The following is a 24,039-nucleotide window of genomic DNA, read 5'->3' on the forward strand; positions in this document are numbered from 1 at the left end:
CTGCTGCTGTTCCTGTCTCCCCCCACCCCCTTTCTCCTGCCCGGAGCTGCCCTGGCCACTCCGGACAGGGAGCATCCTGCTGTCTACTGGGGGCTGATGTCAGGGCGTCCCCCTCACCTGTGCACCGGATTTCCACTGAGCTGGGGTGATGGGACAGGGGGAAATCTGTGTGTGCGCTGCTGCCTCTCTGGGTCCAGAGCTGCTGGCGGCTGCATGTCTCTGAACACAAGCCTTCAGGCTCCTGACAACTGAGTGCTTTCTTAAAGAGACAGCGCACTCATACACTCAGGCACACACACACTCCCTTCAACACAACACACACTGTGTCACACACACACACACACACACACACAATCTCTCTCTCCTCTCCTCCCCCCCCCCTCCAACCCCCAACACACACAACACCAGGGCTCCCTGCATTCAGGTCACTTCCTCACCTGGGCTGTGCTGAGGCATCAGCAGCTGCTGCTCTCCTGCCGTCTCCTTATTCAACCAGGGGGGGCATGGGGCAGAGGAGCAGCAGTCCAGTGGGAGAGCGAGCAGCAATGCCAGCTGCTTTGTGCATCCAGGTCAGTTTCCCCACATGGATACAGGACGGGGATGCAGGGCTTATGGGAGCAGGAGGCAGGAGTGACGTGGGCACAGTGAAACAGTTGGGGCACAGGAGAGAGGTGCAGGGGATAGGAGTGAAGGGGTGCAGGGACTAGGGGCACAGGAGGGGAATGCAAGGGTTGGGGTGAGGGGGTATGCACAGTGTAGGAGTTTAGGGGAGCAGGAGGGAGGTACAGGCATTAGGGGTGAAGGTGGCACAGTGCAGGGGTTAGGGGGGAAGGGAGGGTGGGGAGTCCATGGGGGACCAGGAACAATGTGAGGGGGCACCACACCCATGGGGGCCAGGGGCACCAAAATGCAAGTTTGCCCCAGGTGCCATTTTCCCTAAACCTGGCCCTGTACTTTGGTCATCCCCCAACCACAAATACTGTAACCTTTTCCCTCTGGTCAATTGCTTCCACCTTGCCCCCTCCATTCTATCCAAAAAGCTGCCACCAAAATATTAAAATAACCATGTTTATTAAGACAAACCTTTGTGCCTATTTCACACACATCAATGGGATCATTATCACCACAGCATCCTGTATCCTTATCTTTATGGTGTGGATCTTCCCAAGTCTGTTAAAGGATTGAGAAACACAATAATTAATCTCCAATCACAATTCCTTAGTTTATCTATAAATTACAGAGATTAATAAAACACCAGTAAATAAAGATACAACCTTCCCTTTTTCTGGCAATAGGCATGCTTAGCTCAAGAAAGATGATAGATTTTATGAGCCTGGGTAAAATAGCTGGTAGAGCACCAGCCTTTTAATCTGAGGGTCTGGGATTAAAGTCCCTCTTCAGGTACAAATGCCAAGTCAAGGCTGGATGTGTTTCTAAAGATATGCTCAACATTTTGTTTGTTGGGTTTTTTAATTAAAGGGGATGGTTTTAAAACTTAGTTATTTCCACTTTTAGAAAAAGTTTGTCATCAATAGCTATTTTCCTGCTATAAGTGACTTTTTTTTTGGTGATTTTTATATCCTCTGAAGTAGGTAATTGCTTCAATTTGGAGATTTTTCTTTTCCATGTTTGAAGTAATGAATCTACTAGAAATGAGGGAGAAAAACACACACACACACGCACGCCCTTCCACCAAAAAATATGGATTTTAGGAAGAGGGAAAAAAGAGTCTCGTGGTGAAATTTCTTCCAAGGCACCCTTAAGTACTTCCCAACTGGTTGCTCATGAGCAAACATCTAAATCCTTATTGTCACCAAATTTGGAATTTCAGTCACTTTTTATAAACACGAAACATAAAATTTTAAATGAAATATGATCAAAGAAGTCTAAAAGTTTAAAGTGAAATAAGTCAAAGTACATGTAACTAGAGTTTAACCCAAAAACCAAAGTCCCTACATTTTTTTCCTTTGTCAAAGAGGTTAAGAGATTCCAGTTACTATTTGCACTGCCAAATATGAATGGCATCCATGAATTTACCACTTGAACTTTGTGTAAGGGGAAAAAATGTTACTACTACTTGTTTTAAGTACTTTTGAATGACAGGAAGATTGCAGCATAATCCTGTCACATAGTAGAGGGAAGTAAAACATAAATTCAAGGTTCCTTAATACTTAACTCCTTCCTGAAATAGCACACACATGCCTCAATTCTGATCAAAATTTATGGACACACTAAAGTTCTGCATAAAAAATTCCTAATTTACAAATCTATCAAACAGAAACATCCTTCTTGCAACATATTTGCATTCAGGCAATGCTCAGGATTTATAAGGCAATTTATTCAGAAGACAGGAAGGTTTCACCATTATAACAAAAATGTTACCTGAGGGAGGGCACCATAATTCCATATATAACCCTTGTGAGGGAAGATATTGGCCACATATCGAAGCTTGCCTCTCTTTATATCTTGTTTAATGGGATTCAATGGTTCCTTGGTGGCAATCTAAGCAGATTGTGAAAGAGAGAGAGAGAGAGTAAAGAATTCTAAAATGCACAGCAATTAATCCTGTACCGAACTGGGTAAGAAGTTGCATTTTGGGCAGTGGGGAGAGCAAGCTTGAGGTCTGGAAAGTATTAAAGTGCGATAGCCTCACTAATTCTTTAGGGTTATGTTCAAAAACAGACTTATTATTAATGTTTTAAGCTTTGGTGTGAAGTATTCATGGCAAAAAAAAAACTGGACCCAGACACGCAAAGCTATATCATTATAAGAAGTCTCTCATGGTCAGATACAAATACTGAAGGGGACCTAGGTTGGAAGCACTGCACTTTATGGGCCAAATTTGGCAGTAACATAAATAGGGGTCCAAGCTGATCAGACAACAGGGGTTTGACAATGACGGAAAACTGCTTTAACTGTTAGTTGTTTTCCTACACCATCTGCTTTCTCTACCCATAGTATATAAATTACACTTGTTCTGCACACTCATTCTGCACACCCAATGAACACCAAATTGGTGCAAGATTGGAAGCAGATTAAGTTAAATCAGAAAAACGCGCACTTGTTCCTAAATAGGCATCTCCACATGGGGATCTATTGCAGAATAGCTTATTCCACAATAGCTATTCTGGCCAATTTCCCCAAGTAGACAAGTCTGACTTCATGGCCTACACATGTTTTCTGACCTATTTATGCTAAGCATCGTTCCCCTCTATTCGACATTGGTGAGGCCTCATCTGGAGTACTGTGTCCAGTTTTGGGCCCCACACTACAAGAAGGATGTGGAAAAATTGGGAAGAGTCCAGCGGAGGGCAACAAAAATGATTAAGGGACTGGAACACATGACTTATGAGGAGAGCCTGAGGGAACTGGGATTGTTTAGTCTGTGGAAGAGAAGAATGAGGGGGGATTTGATAGTTGCTTTCAACTACCTGAAAGGGGGTTCCAAAGAGGATGGATCTAGACTGTTCTCAGTGGTAGCAGACGACAGAACGAGGAGTAATGGTCTCAAGTTGCAGTGGGGGAGGTTTAGGTTGGATATTAGGAAAAACTTTTTCACTAGGAGGGTGGTGAAACACTGGAATGCGTTACCTAGGGAGGTGGTGGAATCTCCTTCCTTAGAAGTTTTTAAGGTCAGGCTTGACAAAGCCCTGGCTGGGATGATTTAGTTGGGGATTGGTCCTGCTTTGAGCAGGGGGTTGGACTAGATGACCTCCTGAGGTCCCTTTCAACCCTGATATTCTATGATTCTATGTGACATACACCACCATTTAAATCATCACTGAAATTGGCCCATAGACTTCCAAAGGAGTTGCACCCATTTACACCAGGTCAGAGCTGGACATTGTGCCTCTAATTATAGGTCTCCTTTTTGAAAAAACACAAAGCATGCTCCAAAATTTGTGACTGATTGTGCAATTCTGGTTTCAGTCAGGATTTTACCCTGCATTTGGCCAAATCCTACTAGCAAAATATGGAGTAACTCCACTGAGAATGGTGATGTTTCTCCAGATGTACAGTGATGTAACTGAGCAGAATAATTTGGCCCCTGCCTGATGTTGCCAGAGTGTCTTGGAAGAGGCTGCTGGAGATGCAAAAGTGAGAATGACCTCAAGGAAGGCCAACAGGAAACTATGTGAACTGTTGGGGCAGAGTGACATGCAGGAAATGTGATCTAGTAAGAGGGAGCAGGGGAGGCAAGTTTCAATAACTTTGTTTCTTAAATTCTTTAGATCAGATAAGAAAGTCTTCCCATGAAGGGAGGAGCAGTCCAGGAGTCACAGATGTGTGGTGATCTGTGTCTAGTTTTGGCTTCCTACCATCGTCCAATCTGAAGGATGGTGTCTGGGAGCAAGGAAGGGGTTAGGAGAACAGAAACCTAATGGGCACCGATATAATCTATGCCAGAGTAGTATTGTAAGAGTTTCCATATCCCAGCAATTATTTGATCAGCTAGCACGGCAAAGTAAGGGCAGCCATTTCTTGTCTCTTGCAAGAAGTCAGAGGTGGAGAAGCCAGACAAGGATTTCACACCACTTTGGAACCTGATTCTAATGGGATGGCAGGTGTCTCTATATCGCCAGAGGTCATGCGAAGTGTTAGGTAAGAAAATAAAATACATTTAAAAGCAACCCAGATTTCAAGTTAAGCCTTTAAATAGTGCAGTGAAATTAGAACATTTGGCAAGTGGACTCAGCCTTCCCCTGATGTCATCTTAAAATGTAAGGTTGATTATTTGACAGAAGAAAAAATAGCACTATTCCTACAAGTATGAACTGTGATAGTGAACACTGTTTAAAATCCAACCTTCAAAATCATTTCAGCATCAGGAAAAAAAAGTTAAGTTCTGGACAGGGCACCAGCACAGGCAAGACTATTAACAACTTACCCCCAAACTTCCATAAAACCTTGGGGAAGGGAAATTAATATACTACCTAGGGAACAAGCTAGTTTCTGTACAATCTAGGAAGTGTTTTACCTACACTATTAATGAAGCATGCCTACGCCTTTGTTTTGTGACACTGCAGAGGAATGCTCCAGTCAGGCTCTGCTTTTAAAATTTCAGAAGCTCATTTCCCAGGAAGAAAAAAAAAACATCAAAAGTAACTAAGTGCCAACAACTGCTCTTAGATGAAAGATGATGCTTTTCAAGTGCCAATACAGAGAGGTCAAGATTAGGACTGGCACACTATAATTTATTCACCGATAAAGCTCATGGAGGGATTAAATCTTTTGAATCCAAAGTTAAATAAATTACTGTATCTGTTTATATGAGAGGAAGATAAATTGCAGGATGGTGTCCTGAACTCAAACATTTTTAGGACCTGTTCTGCCACTCGTATTCATGTTGAGTAGCACCTTACACTCCATCTTGAAATCAATGGGGTTATTGAGGAATAAGGAAATACTCAATGTGAGTAAGGGAGACAAAACTAGGCCCTTAATTTTTTTAACTACAGGAAAAACGTCAATATTAATAACTGCAAAAGAACATTCTAGTAATAAGAATGCTACATATAAGGATTAAACTGACTTTCTAAAACGTTGGAAACCATTACACCACCATCAATTCTGCAAATATCTATATATTTAATAAACCAAGGTTGTTTTTTTAATTACCTCCATTTTAGCATTTGACCAGCGAGGCACTTCTACAACCATGTTAAACACTACCTAAAAAGAAAAAAAATTGAAGTATTTAAAATAAAGTTAAGTTGGTGATAAACATTTTGTGTGATAAGTTATTTCTTCCGTATCTGACAGCAATATTTGCCGACACTAACAACTCAGGCATTTAATTTTCTAGATGCAACATGTTTACAACACTATGGTTTCTCACAACATTATTCCATCTTCCCCCAATTAGAAGACAGGGTAACCGCTAAGACAGACGCAGAAATCTCCATGATGCTTTTCAGTCTGGTCTATGATACAGCTCTTCACACAATGCTCAATTTGCCTGTGGAACCCATGGCCACAGAATATCATTGAAGCCCACAGCTTAGCAGGATTCAAAAAGGATTGGACATGATCGCCTTCTATGATGAGATTACTGGTTCTGTGGATGAAGGGAAAGCAGTGGATGTGTTGTTTCTTGACTTTAGCAAAGCTTTTGACACGGTCTCCCACAGTATTCTTGTCAGCAAGTTAAAGAAGTACGGGCTGGATGAATGCACTATAAAGTGGGTAGAAAGTTGGCTAGTTTGTCGGGCTCAACGGGTAGTGATCAATGGCTCCATGTCTAGTTGGCAGCCGGTGTCAAGTGGAGTGCCCCAGGGGTCGGTCCTGAGGCCAGTTTTGTTCAATATCTTCATAAATGATCTGGAGAATGGTGTGGATTGCACTCTCAGCAAATTTGCGGATGATACTAAACTGGGAGGAGTGATAGATAAGCTGGAGGGCAGGGATAGGATACAGAAGGACGTAGACAAATTGGAGGATTGGGCCAAAAGAAATCTGATGAGGTTCAATAAGGATAAGTGCAGGGTCCTGCACTTAGGACGGAAGAACCCAATGCACAGCTACAGACTAGGGACCGAATGGCTAGGCAGCAGTTCTGCGGAAAAGGACCTAGGAGTGACAGTGGACGAGAAGCTGGATATGAGTCAGCAGTGTGCCCTTGTTGCCAAGAAGGCCAATGGCATTTTGGGATGTATAAGTAGGGGCACAGCGAGCAGATCGAGGGACGTGATCGTCCCCCTTTATTCGACATTGGTGAGGCCTCATCTGGAGTACTGTGTCCAGTTTTGGGCCCCACACTACAAGAAGGATGTGGAAAAATTGGAAAGAGTCCAGCGAAGGGCAACAAAAATGATTAGGGGTCTGGAACACATGACTTATGAGGAGAGGCTGAGGGAACTGGGATTGTTTAGTCTGCGGAAGAGAAGAATGAGGGGGGATTTGATAGCTACTTTCAACTACCTGAGAGTGGTTCCAGAGAGGATGGTTCTAGACTATTCTCAGTGGTAGAAGAGGACAGGACAAGGAGTAATGGTCTCAAGTTGCAGTGGGGGAGGTTTAGGTTGGATATTAGGAAAAACTTTTTCACTAGGAGGGTGGTGAAACACTGGAATGCGTTGCCTAGGGAGGTGGTGGAATCTCCTTCCTTAGAAGTTTTTAAGGTCAGGCTTGACAAAGCCCTGGCTGGGATGATTTAATTGGGGATTGGTCCTGCTTTTGAGCAGGGGGTTGGACTAGATGACCTCCTGAGGTCCCTTCCAACCCTGATATTCTATGATTTTATCTAGATGAAATGGATATTTAAAAATTAAACGGGAGTTTTGGAAGGAATATAAACTCAAGCATAAACACAGAACAAAATAACCCCACATACTCTATCAAGACACTACAGTGCAAATGCTTTACCCTCTGGGGAGAGGGTAAGAGAACAAACACCACATGACAGATGCATAATTACAGTGCTAAATGCACTAGTGGAAGATACTACAGAGATGAGTGTGATATGAGTATCTAAGAACCAACAGAGAACAGAATAGGGCAAAATCTAACCTCTAATTAATGCAGGTTAAGAGGAAATTATCCCTGGGAGCAAATTATCCCATAATTGTTTACTGCAGGGGTTTCTTGCGCCTTAATTTGAAGCAGCTGGTACCGGCCGGTGTTGAGCGTAGGATACTGGGCAAAACTACTCTGCTCCATATGGCAATTCCTGTGTTCCTATGCCTTATTTTCTGTGCGACAAGGTGGGTGAGGTAATATCTTTTATTGAACCAACTTCTGTTTGTGGGAGAGACAAGCTTTCGAGCTTACCCAAAGCTCTTCTTCAGGTCTGGGAAACTAAGGCCAAGTCTACCCTACAAACTTACATTAGTATAACTATGTCACTCAGAGGCGTGAAGAATCCACAACCCTAACTGACAGTTATACCGACCCAAACCCTGGTGTAGACAGCGCTACTTTGATGGGAGGGCTTCTCCTGTCAACACAATTACCAGCTCTTGCGGAGGTGGATTAACTATGCCAACGGGAGAAGCTCTCCCATCAGCATAGTATTGTCTTCACTGAAGCTCTGCAGCAGTGCTGCCCCAGAGTTTTAAGTGTAGAATCATAGGACTGGAAGGGACCTCGAGAGGTCATCTAGTCCAGTCCCCTGCACTCAAGGCAGGACTAAATATTATCCAGACCATCCTTGACAGGAGTTTGTCCAACCTGCTCTTAAAAATCCCCAATGATGGAGATTCCACAACCTCCCTAGGCAATTTATTCCAGTGCTTAACAACCCTGACAGTTAGGAAGTTTTTCCTAATGCCCAACCTAAACCGACCTGGCTGCAAGACCTGTAGGCCTGCCCTATCTCAAAGTGTCACTGCTAAATATAAGGTTTGAACTGATTGTTTAGCATAAGTAGTTAATACATATCTCAAGGGACGATTCAAAGTGAAGTGGTCCATTAACACCCCTCTAGTCATAGGGAGAGAAAGGGTGGAGGGCTGTTAGTGGGTGACAGAGTGTTATAAGAAAGCATAAATCCAGTGTCTCTATTAAGACCATGATTTTTAGCGTCTAAGCTCCCAGGCTTGTCTTTTGAAAGCACTGTGCAGGTTTCTTTTGAGGATGAGGACTGATAGGTCAGGTAGAGAATAATCACTTGGTGAGAAGTGTTCACCCACAGGTGATGTGGTGTTTTTGTCTTTTAATAATTTCCTGTGTGAGTGCATTCATTCTGCGTAACAGAAATGTCAGAAAACAAAGCAACGGCAAAAATAAGAATATTTATTCGTGGTGTATTATTGATGATAACATTTCTGTTTACATTAAAGATGCATCACAGTGCTGCTGCTCCACTCAATGACAGACACACCACTCCTTTGTAGAAACTAAGGTGATGTCTACACAGCGCACCTTACAACAGTATGGCCGTGCCCCTGCAGCCACGCCGTTGTACGGTGCGGTGTGCAGCTGCTCTTTATTGCCAGGAGAGAGCTCTCCCGGCGACAAAATAAAACCACCTCCAATGAGGGGTGGCAGTGTCCTCATCAGGAGCGCGGCTCCTGCCGACAAAGCACTGTTCACAACAGTGCTTTTAGTGATTCAAACTCTTGTTGTTCAGGGGGGTGTTTTTTCACTCCCTTCCCCCCGAGCGACACAAGTTTTAACGACGAAAGTGCTAGTGTAGACAATGCCAAACATGACTTCTTAAAAAGAAAGATGAAATGCCAAACTGACTTCACTGGAAGTCATTGCACCAGGCTTGAATTTGTCCCAGAATGTCACCTTGCCTAGGACCCTAAGAGACACTTCTTACATGAATATAAAAAGTGTAAGAGACATTGCAACATCTTTGGGGACCACAATGTATTGAGTTGAGGAATGTTTTTTGTATTATTGTGGGCCAAGGGTTGTATTCAACTCCTGGGGGATGGCTATGACAGCTTCTCCAGGAAATAAAAACAGTGGGGGTGGTGATTAAGGTGAATCACTCACGTTGTAAACACCTCCAGAAAGATATCTCCCCCCGAGAAGATTTGCATTTACCAGTTCAAACTGCTTTTTCCAGAGACCAAAAGACAAAGAAAGGGCTTTTGGTATAAAAAAGGCTGAGTTTAAACTAACACATGGCTTTCTTTCAATTCAGCAAACAGACAGGACCTTGGGTCCTAGGAGAACCCAACCCCTGGAAGGATTGGAAAGACTGACATCTACCAGAGCCCTATGCTGGAGTTGGAGTGACCTTTGATAAGCATGTAGGAACTTCAATTGTTTTTATATGTTTCCTCTGTGATGCTTTTACCTTAAGAATAGCTGTGCTTACTTAGAAAGAGCTGTGGGATAAACTGTAACTGCTGGCAATATGCTGTTCATAGCCTTCAGACAGAAAGCATCATACAGATTCTAGCTGTTAGCCAGACTGGCTTGCTGGGGATATCACAATGAGGTGTGGAAGGACTGCAGGCCTAACCCCCAGTCTGGACGGAGAGACACACAGGTCTCCACACAAGCGAGGTGATTGCTGGGAGCCTAAACCTAAAGTGGGTGCTTAAAGAAGACTGGTTTGTGGGGGAGGGTGTCAAAGGCACAGTTAACCCAGAAACTGACATGAAGTACCAGGATTTTTGCACCTAGTGATCTGCTATATTAATTAACTAACAAATACATTTCCAGAGCTGATACAATAGTCTGATTAACGCCAGCCTCTGCAGTTCCAAATTTGTACCCTCTTCCCCAAATTTGAGAGATGAACTAAAACAAGCAAGAGGGAATCTCAATCGTCACCTCTCACTGATTTTTCCTCAAGGTCACAAGTAATTCACAGTCCTCTCACAGCCAGAAGATCCCAAAACACATTCTATACTAATTTGTATAACGGTCATGTCCACAATGCGCTGTTCGCATTCATAAGACGGAATCCATCTCCTGAAAAGTCAACAACCTAAGATAATAAGCAAGGAAGAGAGCACAGAGTCCTTAAGCATCATTTCAGTGAGAATATTCCATGGGTAAAGAGCATCTTGAAGAAAGAGAACATAGTTATGAAAGAAGGGTTCAGAGCTGCCAGCATAGAAGGAGAGATAATAGGGATGGAAGTGTGATAAGAGACAAAAGCAGATAAGGGCAGGATTGCGAGGAGACAATTATGGGGATCGTCTGACAACCATCTCTAACTCTCCCCCAGAACTATTGGGCTTACTGCACTTATGGTGGACAGGCTCTCTCAGTTGGGGACAGATAGCAAAACACTATTTAACAGGCCCACTCCAAAAATGCTAAGGCCAATTCTGGTGTGGAGCTCTTAAATAAAATTTAAAAAAAAAAAAAAAAAAAAAAAAAAAGCTAACAAGACTAAATAATCATTTTGACTTTCATAATTACAACAAGAAAAGGACCTATAAAGTCTTGCTGAAATATTACAGGATAAACTTTTATTGCCACCAGAACCTGTTGTGAACGAGACTGCAGGAGATTTATCCATACACCTGTGTTGTAAATGTGCATTTTCCTGACTGCATCTGTAATTGTGGCTGCTGCAGAATATAGAGATTTTTTAAAAACTTAAATTCATCAAGAAGTACTTGAGGCCTGCAGTGAGTCAAGGAAGACTCTTAGGGCCAGAACCTCACCTAGCGTAAATTGGTGTAGCACAAATTATTTCAGTGAAGCTACATTGATTTATCACAGACAAGAATCTGGCCCTCAGGATTTCTGATATCGATTGAACACAAATGGTCAAGAGCACTAAATATAACAGCCTAATAGATTAATTCATATGCAAAAACAAATAAAAAGGCCTCTGGAAAGGCTGAGCTGCCCAAGTTTCAGCTGCTGCGGATGTTTACAAGAGTTTAATAGCTTCATGCAATCCTTATGTTTAAAAATAAAAACAGTTTGTTTATGGGACAATCAATTTTTTCCAGGGATGAACCAGAGCCCTTGCCCTGCGTGCAGAGGGTTCATTACGGGATGGTTTTAATCGGGATTAGGGAGGTATGTACAGGAGGATTTGACAGCTGGAGATGAAAGGGAAGAGAGAAAAGGCTGCTTATTCCTCTCTCATATATTCTACGTTGTCTCTTCTCTTTTTGTCCCCTCACTTTCTCTTCTCCATTCTCCTCTCCCTTCCTTTCCTAGATTTCACCCTTGGATCTTCCCAGCATCCCCTCTTATTCTCTCCATCAGACAGACTCAGTCCTGCCTTTCCACCCATGAATATCTCTTGCTTCCACCATCCCTTGTACCTTGCCACAACATGCTGCCCCCCCGTTACAGGCGAAGCAAGCGAAAGTACAGATGCCAACCCTGGTCTGAGGGGTACCTCCTGTACATGGTGAGCACCCTGTAGGCTCACCCCTGGGAGCAATGCCCCAGACTCCACATGGTGCAGACTCTCATACGTGTGTGTGAGGGGCTTCATGGAGGGCAGGCTGTATGATAGACCTGGATGGAGGTGGTTCCTGAGGTGCATATTTGTTCACACCGCCTACTTACAGTTTCACCAGCTCCGTTGGGTGGTGGCTTCTTTGGAAGACCAGTCTGGTGGGGCTTAGGGCAAAAACAGGACAAAACAGTTTTTTGTAACACAGACAAGGACAGCCTATGTTAGCTGGATCCTCACAGTTCTCAGGGACACACAGATTCTCTACTTATATATAAGAACCGAGACTGTATTGTTCATTCACATTAATATAGAGTGCAGTCATTTTTGCTTATGCTCCATTATATACACTAGGAGCTGAGAGGGGGAATCAATGGTTGCAAAGTGGAGAAAAGTTAAAGCATTCCATTTTCTAGTTTCTAAAATGCAATATGCCAACAGGAAAAAACAATTAAAAAATATTTAGTAGTATCCCTTAAATTACAATATTTTGTCTATGACATATAAGAGCAACCCATAGCCAAAGAAGCAGTTTCAGGAAGGGCAGAAGAAGGAGGAAAGAGGGCTGCAAATAGTTTACTTGAAGAAATCTGTTTTTGGCTCCTTTCCTGGACCACCTCCCTACAAGCTGCCCTCTGGCTTGAAGTGTCCCTTCTGACAAACAACCCTCTTCCTCTCTTGGTAAATCATCCTTTCCCTGCTGAGCTGCTCACTTCCTTCCCCAGTCCTCTGAGCTCCTGATCATGTGAGGTCAGTGGCTGTGGGGCAGGGATTAGAACCTATTTTGAATGGGTGGGAGGGGGTGAAGAAATTTGATTTTTGCCTAGGGGGATGGGAAGTTGAGAGTTTAGGGGCTGCTGTGGAACTTTTAAAGGGATAAACCAATTTTGAGTAGAAGAGGAAGCAGAATGCAGGGCAGCCTGTGCCGAGAATGAGGAAGAGAACAAAACTGATAGGAAGAGGAGGAGATAAAATGAGGAACAAAAAGGATGGTGAGTTTTCCCAGGAAAAGTCTGCAGTAACTCTAGCACTTGTACAGCAAAGGGCTTTTGGAAAATATAATTTAAAAAAAAAAAAAAGCATTCTGGACCTGCTGACATACCTCTCTCAAGCTTTGTAACATGACAAGGGCAAAGATAGAAGACAACAGCTCTACTTCAACTACTTCTCTTCCGTAACTATTTAACGCAGCTGCTGCTCATTTGTGATTTTACAACTCTCATCACAGGCCGTACATTCATAAGTGGCAGCCTGAGCCGAAGTTCTAAGGGAGAGTGAACAGAGCAAGCCACAGCCCAGTGCCTTTAACTACAGAAGAGAAAAGAGATGAAAAGAAGGACTATCATGAAACATGACCACAAATATATGGAGATATGCTTACTATGGACTTGTTCACAATATGAGCCCCATCCTCAACGTATCACTTGCTATGAGGTGCTGGCCAATGAAAATCAAACCAACAATCTCCAGCTATATCTAGAGATCAAACATTCTGGCCTGAAAGACAAGCCTCTGGAGTTTTTCCAGTATAACTTGACAAAGCTAAATGGCCAAAAAAGTACAATGTCCACTCTGAAGTCAACAAGCAGACATTTCATCTTGCGAGTCTTTGCACTGAAAAGCAAAGGGGAGTCTGATAGCACAAGGGAAGAGTTTTTACTTCAAGCTCACTGTACCAAGAATTGGTTTTAGTGATGTTCAGTGACAAGATAAGCAAGTAACTGGACACTTTAGCGTTGTGAAAAGACCCAGGACCAAGAAGAATCTCTGCCACTGGTGAAAATGTAGCATCAATCTTCTCAAGCTTGAAGCAACTATTTATTTGCAATTAAGTCTTATTAATTCACTGCTGTGGCTTCCTTGGCAAACTCTCTCTCCTAGGTTAGATATTTATCTGGTGGCGGAGTGCAAGACAACTTCATTTGTTCTCAGTCTCTGCTAACCTGCCCAACTGCAGGGGAAGTTTTTCAAATATCGTATGGAAAGCGTTCTTGAGTGGGAACATTGTGATGGTCTCCACAAATGGAGCACAAGCAATGACTTGGCAGCACTTATAACTGCTTTGTAGCTCCAATGGCTCCTTGTATAGTCCAGGAGGCCCTAATCACAAGGAAATCACCAGCACATCTGAAAAACATAAAGGATGCTGCTGGGAAGACAGTTAACTTCCTTAGAGCTTATCCCATGATTTCTAATGTTTTTGCTGTACTGAGTGATCAATGCTGCCAAGTTCCTCCTTCACACTGGTATGTCTTGGCTTTATCATGAGAAAGCACCGATACACCTTTTTGAACTCCCTCCCGAAGTGCCTGTCTCTCTGTCAAGTCACTCACAAACAAAACATCAAAGGCACATACAATGATGAGCTGGTTAGAAGCCCTTTCAGTGCAGCTGGGAGCAACATTTCAGATTCGTCTTTCAAAGACAAGTATGGCTTCTAGGAACTTGCCCGCAACAAGACACTAAGGGTATGCCTACACTTCAATCAGACAACCCCAGCTGGCCCAGGCTAGCTGACTTGTCACGGAGTCCTAGAGCCGAAACATCTACACTGCAATTAAACAGCCCCTTAGCCCAAGCCCTGTTAACCTGAGCCACCTGGCACAGGCCCGCCATGGGGTTTTTAACTGCAGTGTAGATATACGCTGAAGACCACAGAACCAGCCCCGGACAGAATTGTGACTGCAACTATAGGAAGAATATCCAGCATTCACAATGGAGATTTGAAACTTTTGATGCTTTTCACATCTACTTACCTGGGCGAGAGTGAATTTTCAGTGCTTGTAGTACTTAAAACAAAGCACAGGTTCAGATTACAAAATGGTAATGATCTGAGACAAAAGGTAATTATCTCCCCTAACATCTGGAAAGCAGCCATACCCAACTCGTTAAGTAGTTCAAATATATAAATAGTTTCTTTATTCTCTTTTCCATGCTAGCAATTACAGTAGTTACACAGGGTTGACGTGACTGCAAATCTGAGAGTAAATCAGAGTTTGGAAAGGGAGATGGCCCACGATATGGCCTCACTACTATATGGCCTCACTACTATATGGCCCACGATATGGCCTCACTACTACTACAAGATGCCCCATACCAAGAAAAAGTTGGGGAAACCTTTTATTAGAACAAACCAAAGCAAGCTGATCTTGCAAACTGCTAAGATGTATGTCCCTACTTCAGTGAAGAACTGAATTAAGTACATCAAAAGACAGATCAATATTTTCTAGTCCCCTTTTCAATATCACAAGTGCTCAGAACAATTTTAAATAAATCTGATAAACTGAGGCGACTTATGCCAAATTACTTCTATTTTCTATATCTAAACTGACATTGGATATACATGATTTACCAAAGAAACACTTGGCTAGTATAATTTAACACATGCTTTTAGGAGGCACCATACTGCTGGAAATGCCAACAAATAAGCAAGATCCTGAGCACATGTGGTTATTAAAAAAAGCTATGCCACTTTTCATGGGATTAAGAAAGGTATCCAGTTTGGTTATCTACTGTACAATTTGCATCCATAATGTCTCTTGCCTTTTCAGCTGAGTATAGTATTCCTGTCCTGAACTGCTGTGTAATATTAGTGGGTGATGTTAAAAAGTTTCTATGCTTCATCCTAGACATGGCTATGTTTTAAAAAGGTGAGCAAAGTAATTCTTTTATTTCTATCTATCTCTGAGTGAGTGAATTACACGCTCAGATTTTGTAATATACCCACTTTTGTGAAGCATTTTGGGATCCTTTTGGATGAAAGGAAACATATGTAAGATATTGCAAAAACAATACTCAATGAAGTTAAACGTCTAAATAAGCACTATATTAGACTGATCCTGCGAGGACATCTGTAGCGTCAGGGCTCTAGACAGCACATAGCAAACGATGTTGTTTTAGTCAAGTTTAAAAAAATTTCCACTAAATGAGAAAAATATTAACATATAAATATTAACGTTACAGCTCAGAAGTTTCATATAGTTTTAACCATTTTTTAGATTAGGCTCTGCAAGATGATCAGGATCAGATATTGTCACACACTGCTCATACAGATAAGAAACAGAATACATGACTGCATGCTAGAGTTATAATTCACAGCATATGCCATGTGAGTGCATGCCTCATCACCCATTTTCAGCAGCCATATAGCTCCTCCTTACATTTTATCTTTTATTCGCGTTTATAAATGACTGTGCACCTACTTAAATAATTCTTAAGTCAGCATTAGAAAAAAGCCTGAAATCTAAATAGTACATATAACTGGTGTTTATGGGTTAAATGAATTATGAGTGAGAGAGAATTAAGGTGTATGTGTGAGGATGGTACACAGGACCATACCAGTGGCAGGAAATAATATTTCAAATGCTGCTAGAAACCAGACCATCAGAGTGGCTCTGTCGAGTTAAAATGCCATTTATCGGTATTTGAAATACAATTGATTGGTCACAGAGATACTGCCTAATAATTGCTGGTTATTCAGAACATATTTCGGTGCCTAAATAGGGATTAAAGAGCCCATCTTTAAGAACCCGTGTTTGAAAATCTGGGCCTTAAAATGTGACTTGTTTCTTTCGCATTCTACTTAAAGTGATTCCATGCCCCCGCTTAGGTCCCAAGACAACGTTTACTAGAAACTATACAATTAAAAGAAGACTCCTGCACAAACATTCACACAAACCAACCTTGGGTACTCGTTCTCCCTCTAACCAGCAGCAATTCTGAGCACCCGCACAGGGCACTTTCCTCGACTGTGCACATCTGCACATCCCAGAAAAGCACATGCCTTCAGTCCAAAACACAGCTGGAAAGTCTGGGTTTTGGCCCATCATACTTAATGTCCCTTTAACGCAGCAGTTTTCAACCTGTGGTCTGCAGACCCTTGGGGGGTCTGCACACTATGTCTGTGATTTTCAAAGGGGTCTTTACCTCCATTAGAAACTTTCTAGGGGTCCGCAAATGAAAAAAGAGGTTGAAAACCACTGCTTTAACAGAAAAGATTTCTAATTGTTTTTATTTTACTCTGCAGTCAGAGCAGCTAGTGAATCTTTTACTAAGAGAGTTTACTTGAGCAGGCTTCTGTATGTAATAGGAGAAAATACAATGCATCAACTTTACAACTGTCAGAAGGAAGCTTCTACTGAAAAATATAAAAACACTTGCATTTTAGAACATTTTGATTAATAAATAAAAACTGACTTTTTTTGCCCATTTGATCAGGAGATTTAAAATCCCTTTGAGGTCCCTCGTCCCATGGCATTTGTATTTGAAGGTTTATCAGTTGTATTCAGTGAAAGATGCATGGTACTGAACAGCTCTCATTTTGCCCACCATGATTGAAAGCCCCATTCTAATGTGTCCATTACAACTAGAGTACAGCAAAATTACATTTCATGAAAAATAATTTCTAACTGTACCTCACTTCCATTAGTCTTTGATCTCTTCGCAGGAACCTCCTTATCCTATACAGAAAAAAAAAAATTAGCATTTAAAACTCTCACTTACGGGAGTCGAATCCAAAATATATTCATGTTAGAGAAAAGAATACCACGGTGTCTGTATAAATAACTACTACACTGTAGATTCTACACAGACTATATTAGTAGTTTTTAAAAGGGCTTGAAAAATCCACTCATGAGTGGCAAGCTAGTCCTTGAGAATATGGGGAGGAGGACCTAAGCCATCAATTTCTCTATAACTGTAACTTTCATTTTAAAAACATTTAAATTTCCTAATGGTTGTAAGGCTATAACCTCCCAAATGTGAACTGATGCATTTTCATCTTCCTGAATCAGAAATGGACAAATCTCCTTTCTTTGTCAAGCACCAGCTGAGTGAAATTAAGACCGGTCAGTTTCAGTGCTGCTTGACAGATCCCTGTAGACAGCCACAAAACTGTTACGAACCAGGTCAGTTTCATTCTGCTGCTGCTGATTGCAAAGGCTGTGAACTGCATTATAAACAGCAGCAGGCATTGGAGTTATTCACAAGCGAGGAGGACCCTCAAGACAGAGGCTGGAGGAGAGGAAGAGTAGCAGAGGCCTCTTCATCCTCCAGTCCCCTTGCAGCATCTAGGAGACTGGGAGAGAGATCAAAGTAGTGAAGACCCATTCTCTGCCAGCAGCCTGGAGGCTCTGGAGGGACAGAAGAAACAGAAATTTTTTCCCTTGTCCAGCAGCCAGAATGGGAGGATCTTCAAATTAATCAGACATCCGCTTGCCAGAGGCAAGTTTAAAAGAAGACTGAAAGGAGGATGCAGGGAGAGCATCCTAGTGGAAATGCCAGCACCCTCCTCCCTCCCAGCAGCTAAAGATGCTAAGAGGTGCTAGTAAAGTTAGGGCCCCTGGACCTTCCTTGGAAGGCCTTCCAACTCTTGTCTTTCTCACCAACCTCTCACCAGCAAGTTTAGTCCTCCCTCACAAAGGCATCAGGTACACTTTTCAAGCCCTGGTTTTAAATGATTAAACAGAATGATATTGATGTAGCATTTATCTGTTTAGAAAAACCCCTCTGGACACATGATAGAGTTGCAGATTTTTCTCAGTGTTCCAGCTACAAATCAACCAAACAGTTGAGGCAACAAACCTTAAAGGCTGAAAATTTCCCAAACTATTTTGTTTTTGAGTATGCCATAATAAGCAAACCTCTTCTCAGACTAAACTGAAGGCTGGCAATTTTCACAGATGACGTAGAAAACAGGCATTTCACTATAGCAATAATGAAACTCCAGGGAACGTGGCTAACAATACATGAAAGTGCTTGGTTGCACCTCTTGCCTTGTAATTCTCCAAAGGTGTGATTACCACTCCTCTCTTGGGCATTATTGCTGCCTTCAAATTACAGCACGCCTTTTGGGAATTAAAGAAATATACCATTCACATAAATATGTATTGTGTAAGCCTCTTCTGCTGCAAAACTGCTGGTACTATAGAAAAATAGCAATTTACATGGGTTTGGTGAAACACAAAGAGACTTAGGAATAGTAACAGTAGAAACTGTATTCTAGATTAGTGCACATAAGCACAGAATTTTAACATCTTACCAAAAGATATGGTGGACTTCTCATCATTTGAAGTCTTTAAATCAAAACTGCATATCTTTCAAACACACACACTCCAGTTCCACCACAAATTAAACTCAACACAGGAATTACTGGGTGAAATTCTACAGTCTGTACTATAGAGGAAGTCACACAAAATCATAAAGGTCCCTTCAGGTCCTAAAATATATTAATTTATTTTAGTAATTGCTAAAAATAAAACAAGATTTCTATTGAAAAGAAAAATCCACCTGCTTTTGACCATTAGAGAACACAACATCCATCATTTCAAGAAATAATAACTGCGTTTGAGTCTAACATATACCTCTTTAGATCCAGCAAACAGAGGAATGTCATGAAACGGGGAAATATATTTACCCTCCGCATTCTCTGCGAGACAAAAAAAGTGTTACAAATCTAAACCAAACATGCTGAAAGATGTCCACATTACTAATAAATATGTCCCTATTGCTTCCATCATTACAGACAGACAAGGGTCTATGGGTATTTTAAATTGAAACACTGCTTGGCCAGGGGATTTATGTTGTAACAAAGCCTTTTCTGGAGTCAAACTCCAAATTTTACAATAAAACGGTCAATTTAAGGGACAAACCAAAATCAGAACTTTCAGCTTTGGCAGCTATACTGTGCCCTTCTTTCCTCTCTTTAGCCTGCTCATTCCTTTGAGCCTAACTGGCAAAATGAACTATGTAAAGATGTCAATAACCTTGTATTTTTCCTACACAGAGCCACTAATGGAGAGGAAATGTCATAAGACATGTATAGAGAAAACCAGTTCCTAGGTTACCTAGGATTTTAGTCATACTTCAAATTTCTTTTTCAGCAGCTAATAATTTCTTCATGATCAAGATATTTTTTAAAACAAAAATTTCAGATAGCAGCTAAAATACTGCAGCTATTAAAACTTTACAGTATTCCCTTAGCATGGCTTGTCATTTCAAATAAACTGAATTTCATATCAATAAAGCAAACATTCACCGCTAAACAGCTTATACCAATTCTGACCAGCAATATACATTAGTTAAACCTTAACTGCTCAGACATTTTGTTTTAAAAGGAACAATGACAGACTCTAGGGTTTCAGAGTACACTCTAGGGTACAATTCTGGCCTCACTGATGTCCATGGCAAAATTCTAATGGGCTTCCATGAGGCCTTTCCCCCTCCCTTCTCACATGCAAGCAGACTTCTAAGTAGACAGGAGGAGTGCCCAAACTTTGTCTAATTCAGGGACACATTTTGAGCTTGCCAAGAGCTCAATGACTGAGCCAAATTTGCAAAAAAAATAGAGCAGTCAATAGAAAGATGCAAGTCTTAGAGGCCACAAATTCCAGCACCCATTGCTCCCTCCTGATCAGGTGGCATTATTCATATTAAAAGAGTGTGTGGACATGGGCCCTCTTTGGCCTATGGACTGCACTACATCTACCCCTGAAACACAGAAACAATTGTTATGCAAACGTTGTACAAATATGGTGTTACATTCCAGGAAATAAAAGATAAAGTTTAGCTATAGATAGGGCCCTACCAAATTCATAGCCATGAAAAATGCATCACAGACCATGAAATCTGGTCTCCCCCAGCAAAAACTGGTCTTTTGTGTGCTTTTACCCTATACTGTACAGATTGCACAGGGAGACCAGCATTTCTCAAACTGGGGGTCCTAACCCAACAGGGAGTTGCAGGGGGTCACCAGCATATTTTAGGGGGGTTGCGGTATTGCTACCCTTACTTGTGCGATGCCTTCAGAACTAGGCAGCTGGAAGAGCAGTAGCTGTTGGCCGGGCGCCCAGCTGTGAAGGCAGCGCCCTGGCAGCAGCAGCGCAGAAGTAAGAGTGGCAATACCATACCATGTCACCCTTACTTCTGCGCTGCTGCCTTCAGAGCTGGACGGCTGGAGAGTGGCGGTGGCTGACTGAGGGCCCAGCACTGCAGGAAGCAGCATAGAAGTCTGGGTAGCAATACCATACCGTGCCATCCTTGCTTCTGCTAATGGCGGCTGTACCTTGAGAGTGGGGCTCCCAGCCAGCTGCTGCCACTCTCCAGGTGCCCAGCTCCAAAGGCAGGGCCACTGCCAGCAGCAGCGCAGAAGTAACAGTACCGCAATCCCCCCTACAATAACCTTTCAACCCCCTTCCCTCACCAACTCCTTTTGGAGTCAGGACCCCTACAATTACAACACCATGAAATTTCAGATTTAAATAGCTAAAACCATGAAATTTACGATTTTTTAAATCCTCTGACTGTTAAATTAACCAAAATGGACAGTGAATTTGGCAGGGCCCTAGTCATAGGCCACTGTTCAAACTGAAGTGACAGTCACTAGATCGAGCCTATCGCACCCGACCTCTAGTGCAGTCAGCGTGACAGATTTCTGACAGGGTGCAACTGACCATTTACATCTGTCCATTTCTCTCACAGCAATGTAAATCAGAAGTGACTCCATTGAACGTAATGGAATCATAATGGTATAAAAATCAGTGTGAAGAGCAAAATCAGAAAGTGGCTTTTTAAAAATCTTCATAACTATTAGAAAAAGGTAGTGTGAAATTGAAACTAAACACACCAGCTTTTTGTTTGCAATGTTGGTGTAATCATGTTGTCCCAGGGCCTTAGAGACAGGAGGTGGGTGAGGCAAAAGAAGCTGGTCCAAGAAAAGATATTTCCCCTCCACATGTCACACGAGGTTTTTCTGTCTTGACTTATGTCTTAGAGCTTCGTTCATACTTTCATACATGCTGACTGCTCAGTGGGCCGTCAGTAAAATAGATGTCCTCATTTCAAATGCAAATTTCCCTTTACTATGAGCATATTTGGAGCAGTCATTATTGCATCAGGAGAGTAGACTCACCACTGTTATTCCTGCTAAAGTAATGAAACTCATGCACCACTTTAAAAGTTTCCTACACTTTTTTTTTTTTATATTTGTAATGGTCTTCTCTTCTGGGTTGTGTGTTTTGCCCCTTGGGGGGGGCTGCTGGCGGCTGAAAGGCCCTCCCTGCCACAAGTCTCACCCAGTGGGTCGCAAGAAACTTCTTCATACTGGATTAATTTTAGGGTGCTTTTTTTAAAGTCACCCTCTGGGGAGACAAGCCCTCAGCTCTTTCTCTGGGACATTCAAATTCCCTGCAGGGCTGGAGACAGAGCCCTCAGCATAAGCCTAGGAGGGGCTAATGCATCTAGCCACATCCTAGTCTTTATTCACTTGTAGCAAAAGCCTGTAGGTTCCACCCCAATGCTCCAGCGCCCCCCGGGGGACACAGCAACAGGGGGTGCCCATGTTAACGCCCCCGGCCAAGTTTCCTAGTTAAGCTCTAAGGCATGTCCTGGGCGAGGGGGGGGGGAGACCCTGGCTTTCTCCATTCACCCTCTTTAAGGAGCGGCCCCCAATTACGGCTGGCAGGGGGCAGCGCCCCTGAGCTCTCCGCCGGGCGTAGAACGCAGCGCCGCCCCGCGTTCCACCGCGCCCCCCGCAGCTCCCCGGCCACGGGCGGCGGCGCCTGGAGCCCCTGCGGGGCTGCTACTCACTAAAGTAGAGGCGGTACTCGGGCGAGTGGGGCCGCCCCCGCGGCTCCGTGCCGAACTGGGCCATGGTGCTGAGCCAGCTGCAGCGCGGCAGCGGCCGCACCAGCCGCCTCCGCCTTCCCGCTCCGGCGTAGGAGCAGCTCCGAGCCGGCAGCAGCGGCGGCGGCAGCAGCAGCAGCAGCCCCCGCCAGGCCCGCCCGAGCCCCGCACGCATGCTTGCGCCTGCCACGGCTCCCTCCGCGTCCTGCGCCCGCCCGGCGGGGGAGCGGAGAGTCTGAGCATGCTCGGTGGCCGCCGCTCAAGCCGCTGCCCTGGCTGGCTCTGCCGCGCCCCGGTGCAAAAGCGGGGTGCGGCGGGGAAGCCGGAGGGGCGGGGAGGGGGCAGAAACAGGGGCAGCCGGCGTGAGGCGTGGGAGCCAGGTCTCTCCCGCCCTAGGAGCCGTCAGCTAGGAATGTGCGAACGGCAGGAGGGCCTCCCCCCCGCCGACACCCGTTGGAGGGGCTTGGGGGGGGGCAGATCGCGTACCCCACATCGTCAGCCCCAAGCGTGCCCCGTTTTTGAGTACGCCCCTCCCCAAAATCATGAGATGGGCTTAAAAACAAGGCGATAAACGGGGAGTTTTTCGTTGCTTTCTTGCTCTTGTGCCTTCGGAGTATCGAACTTCCGATTTCAAGCCCCCGCCACGTCTCCTCTTCCGAGGGACAGCCCAGGCGCTCGCGCACCCACGTGACGGCGGGGCGGGGCGGGGCGGGGCGTTCTAAGAACGCCTCTGAATAGTGCAAACTTCGCAGCTAGTGCGTGACTCGTGAGACTTGCAAACACTGTTGATCTAGGTCAATGTCTATCTCGCTAATTTCTATAAAAAAAAAAAAAAACTGGATATAACTGGCCACTAGAGAGGTGATTCAATGTCTCCCTCCCACCTCTTCCTTGAAGGGTCAAACATTTTCATACAGGATGATGCTATGTTTTGACAAAATGCCTGGCCAACTTCATCAGTTTCAAGGACGGGGAGAAAAGAACAGGAAACAAAGAAACAAACAAACAAAAATAAAAAAATCCCTACTAAATATAGAATGAAGGCACAAAACTGGGGTGAGAAGTCAGAGTTTGTCAGAAGTTGGAGCCCCTAGGCAGACTAGGCTAAGGAAGAAATAGCGTCTTTCTTTTAATTGGAAGTAAAATATTAGACAGTAACTCCCCCCTTAACGTCCTCTCGCTTAACATTGTTTCAATAGTATGTCCCTGCTCAGTTACAGAACAGGCTCCATTTAAAGATGTGCAATGCTGCGCTATAATGTCCTTTGGCTGCCTGCTTTGTCCACAGCTGGCAGCCCCCCCATCAGCTCTTATGCTCCGTCCCGCCCCCGGCAGACCCCGCAGATCAGCGCCTTCCCCCTCCTCCCCTCGCCAATTAGCTGGCTTGCAGTATTCAGGACGGATGGGGGAGAAGCAAGGACTCCGCGTGCAGGCTCCCACTCTCTACCCTGCCTCCTGCCTGCGACAACCTGATGGTTTCCTAGACTCTTTGCTTTCTGCTCTATGTTGTGGTTCATACCTTAAAAGCAACAGGCCCTGTCTGTTCTATATGGACACTAAAGATTCCATGGTACTTTTTGTAAGAATAA

General features: G+C 43.6%; 1 protein-coding gene across 7 annotated transcripts in view; it reads right to left on the minus strand.

Annotated features, from left to right (window-relative positions):
* The window catches only part of PPA2 (inorganic pyrophosphatase 2), a 46,226-nt gene extending 23,165 nt beyond the window's left edge, over positions 1-23,061 (minus strand). For 2 of the 7 annotated variants that reach the window (XM_084627201.1, XM_084627199.1), the window contains exons 1-6: positions 22,415-22,708; positions 17,245-17,289; positions 11,944-11,997; positions 5,620-5,673; positions 2,383-2,502; positions 1,084-1,170 (exon numbers count right to left, since the gene is read on the minus strand). In XM_084627201.1, the coding sequence (XP_084483327.1) occupies positions 1,084-1,170; positions 2,383-2,502; positions 5,620-5,673; positions 11,944-11,997; positions 17,245-17,289; positions 22,415-22,693 (639 nt within the window). In that variant the 5' untranslated portion in view covers positions 22,694-22,708. Of the gene's footprint in view, positions 1-1,083; positions 1,171-2,382; positions 2,503-5,619; positions 5,674-11,943; positions 11,998-17,244; positions 17,290-19,191; positions 19,257-22,414; positions 22,709-22,936 lie in introns of those variants that run through there. The other 5 variants (XM_084627200.1, XM_084627204.1, XM_084627203.1 and 2 more) reach the window with 5 other exon arrangements.
* Between the last annotated feature and the right edge of the window lie 978 nt (positions 23,062-24,039).

This window comes from Lepidochelys olivacea (assembly GCF_965140295.1).
Source record: "Lepidochelys olivacea isolate rLepOli2 genome assembly, chromosome: 4".
NCBI classification, from domain to species: domain Eukaryota; kingdom Metazoa; phylum Chordata; order Testudines; family Cheloniidae; genus Lepidochelys; species Lepidochelys olivacea.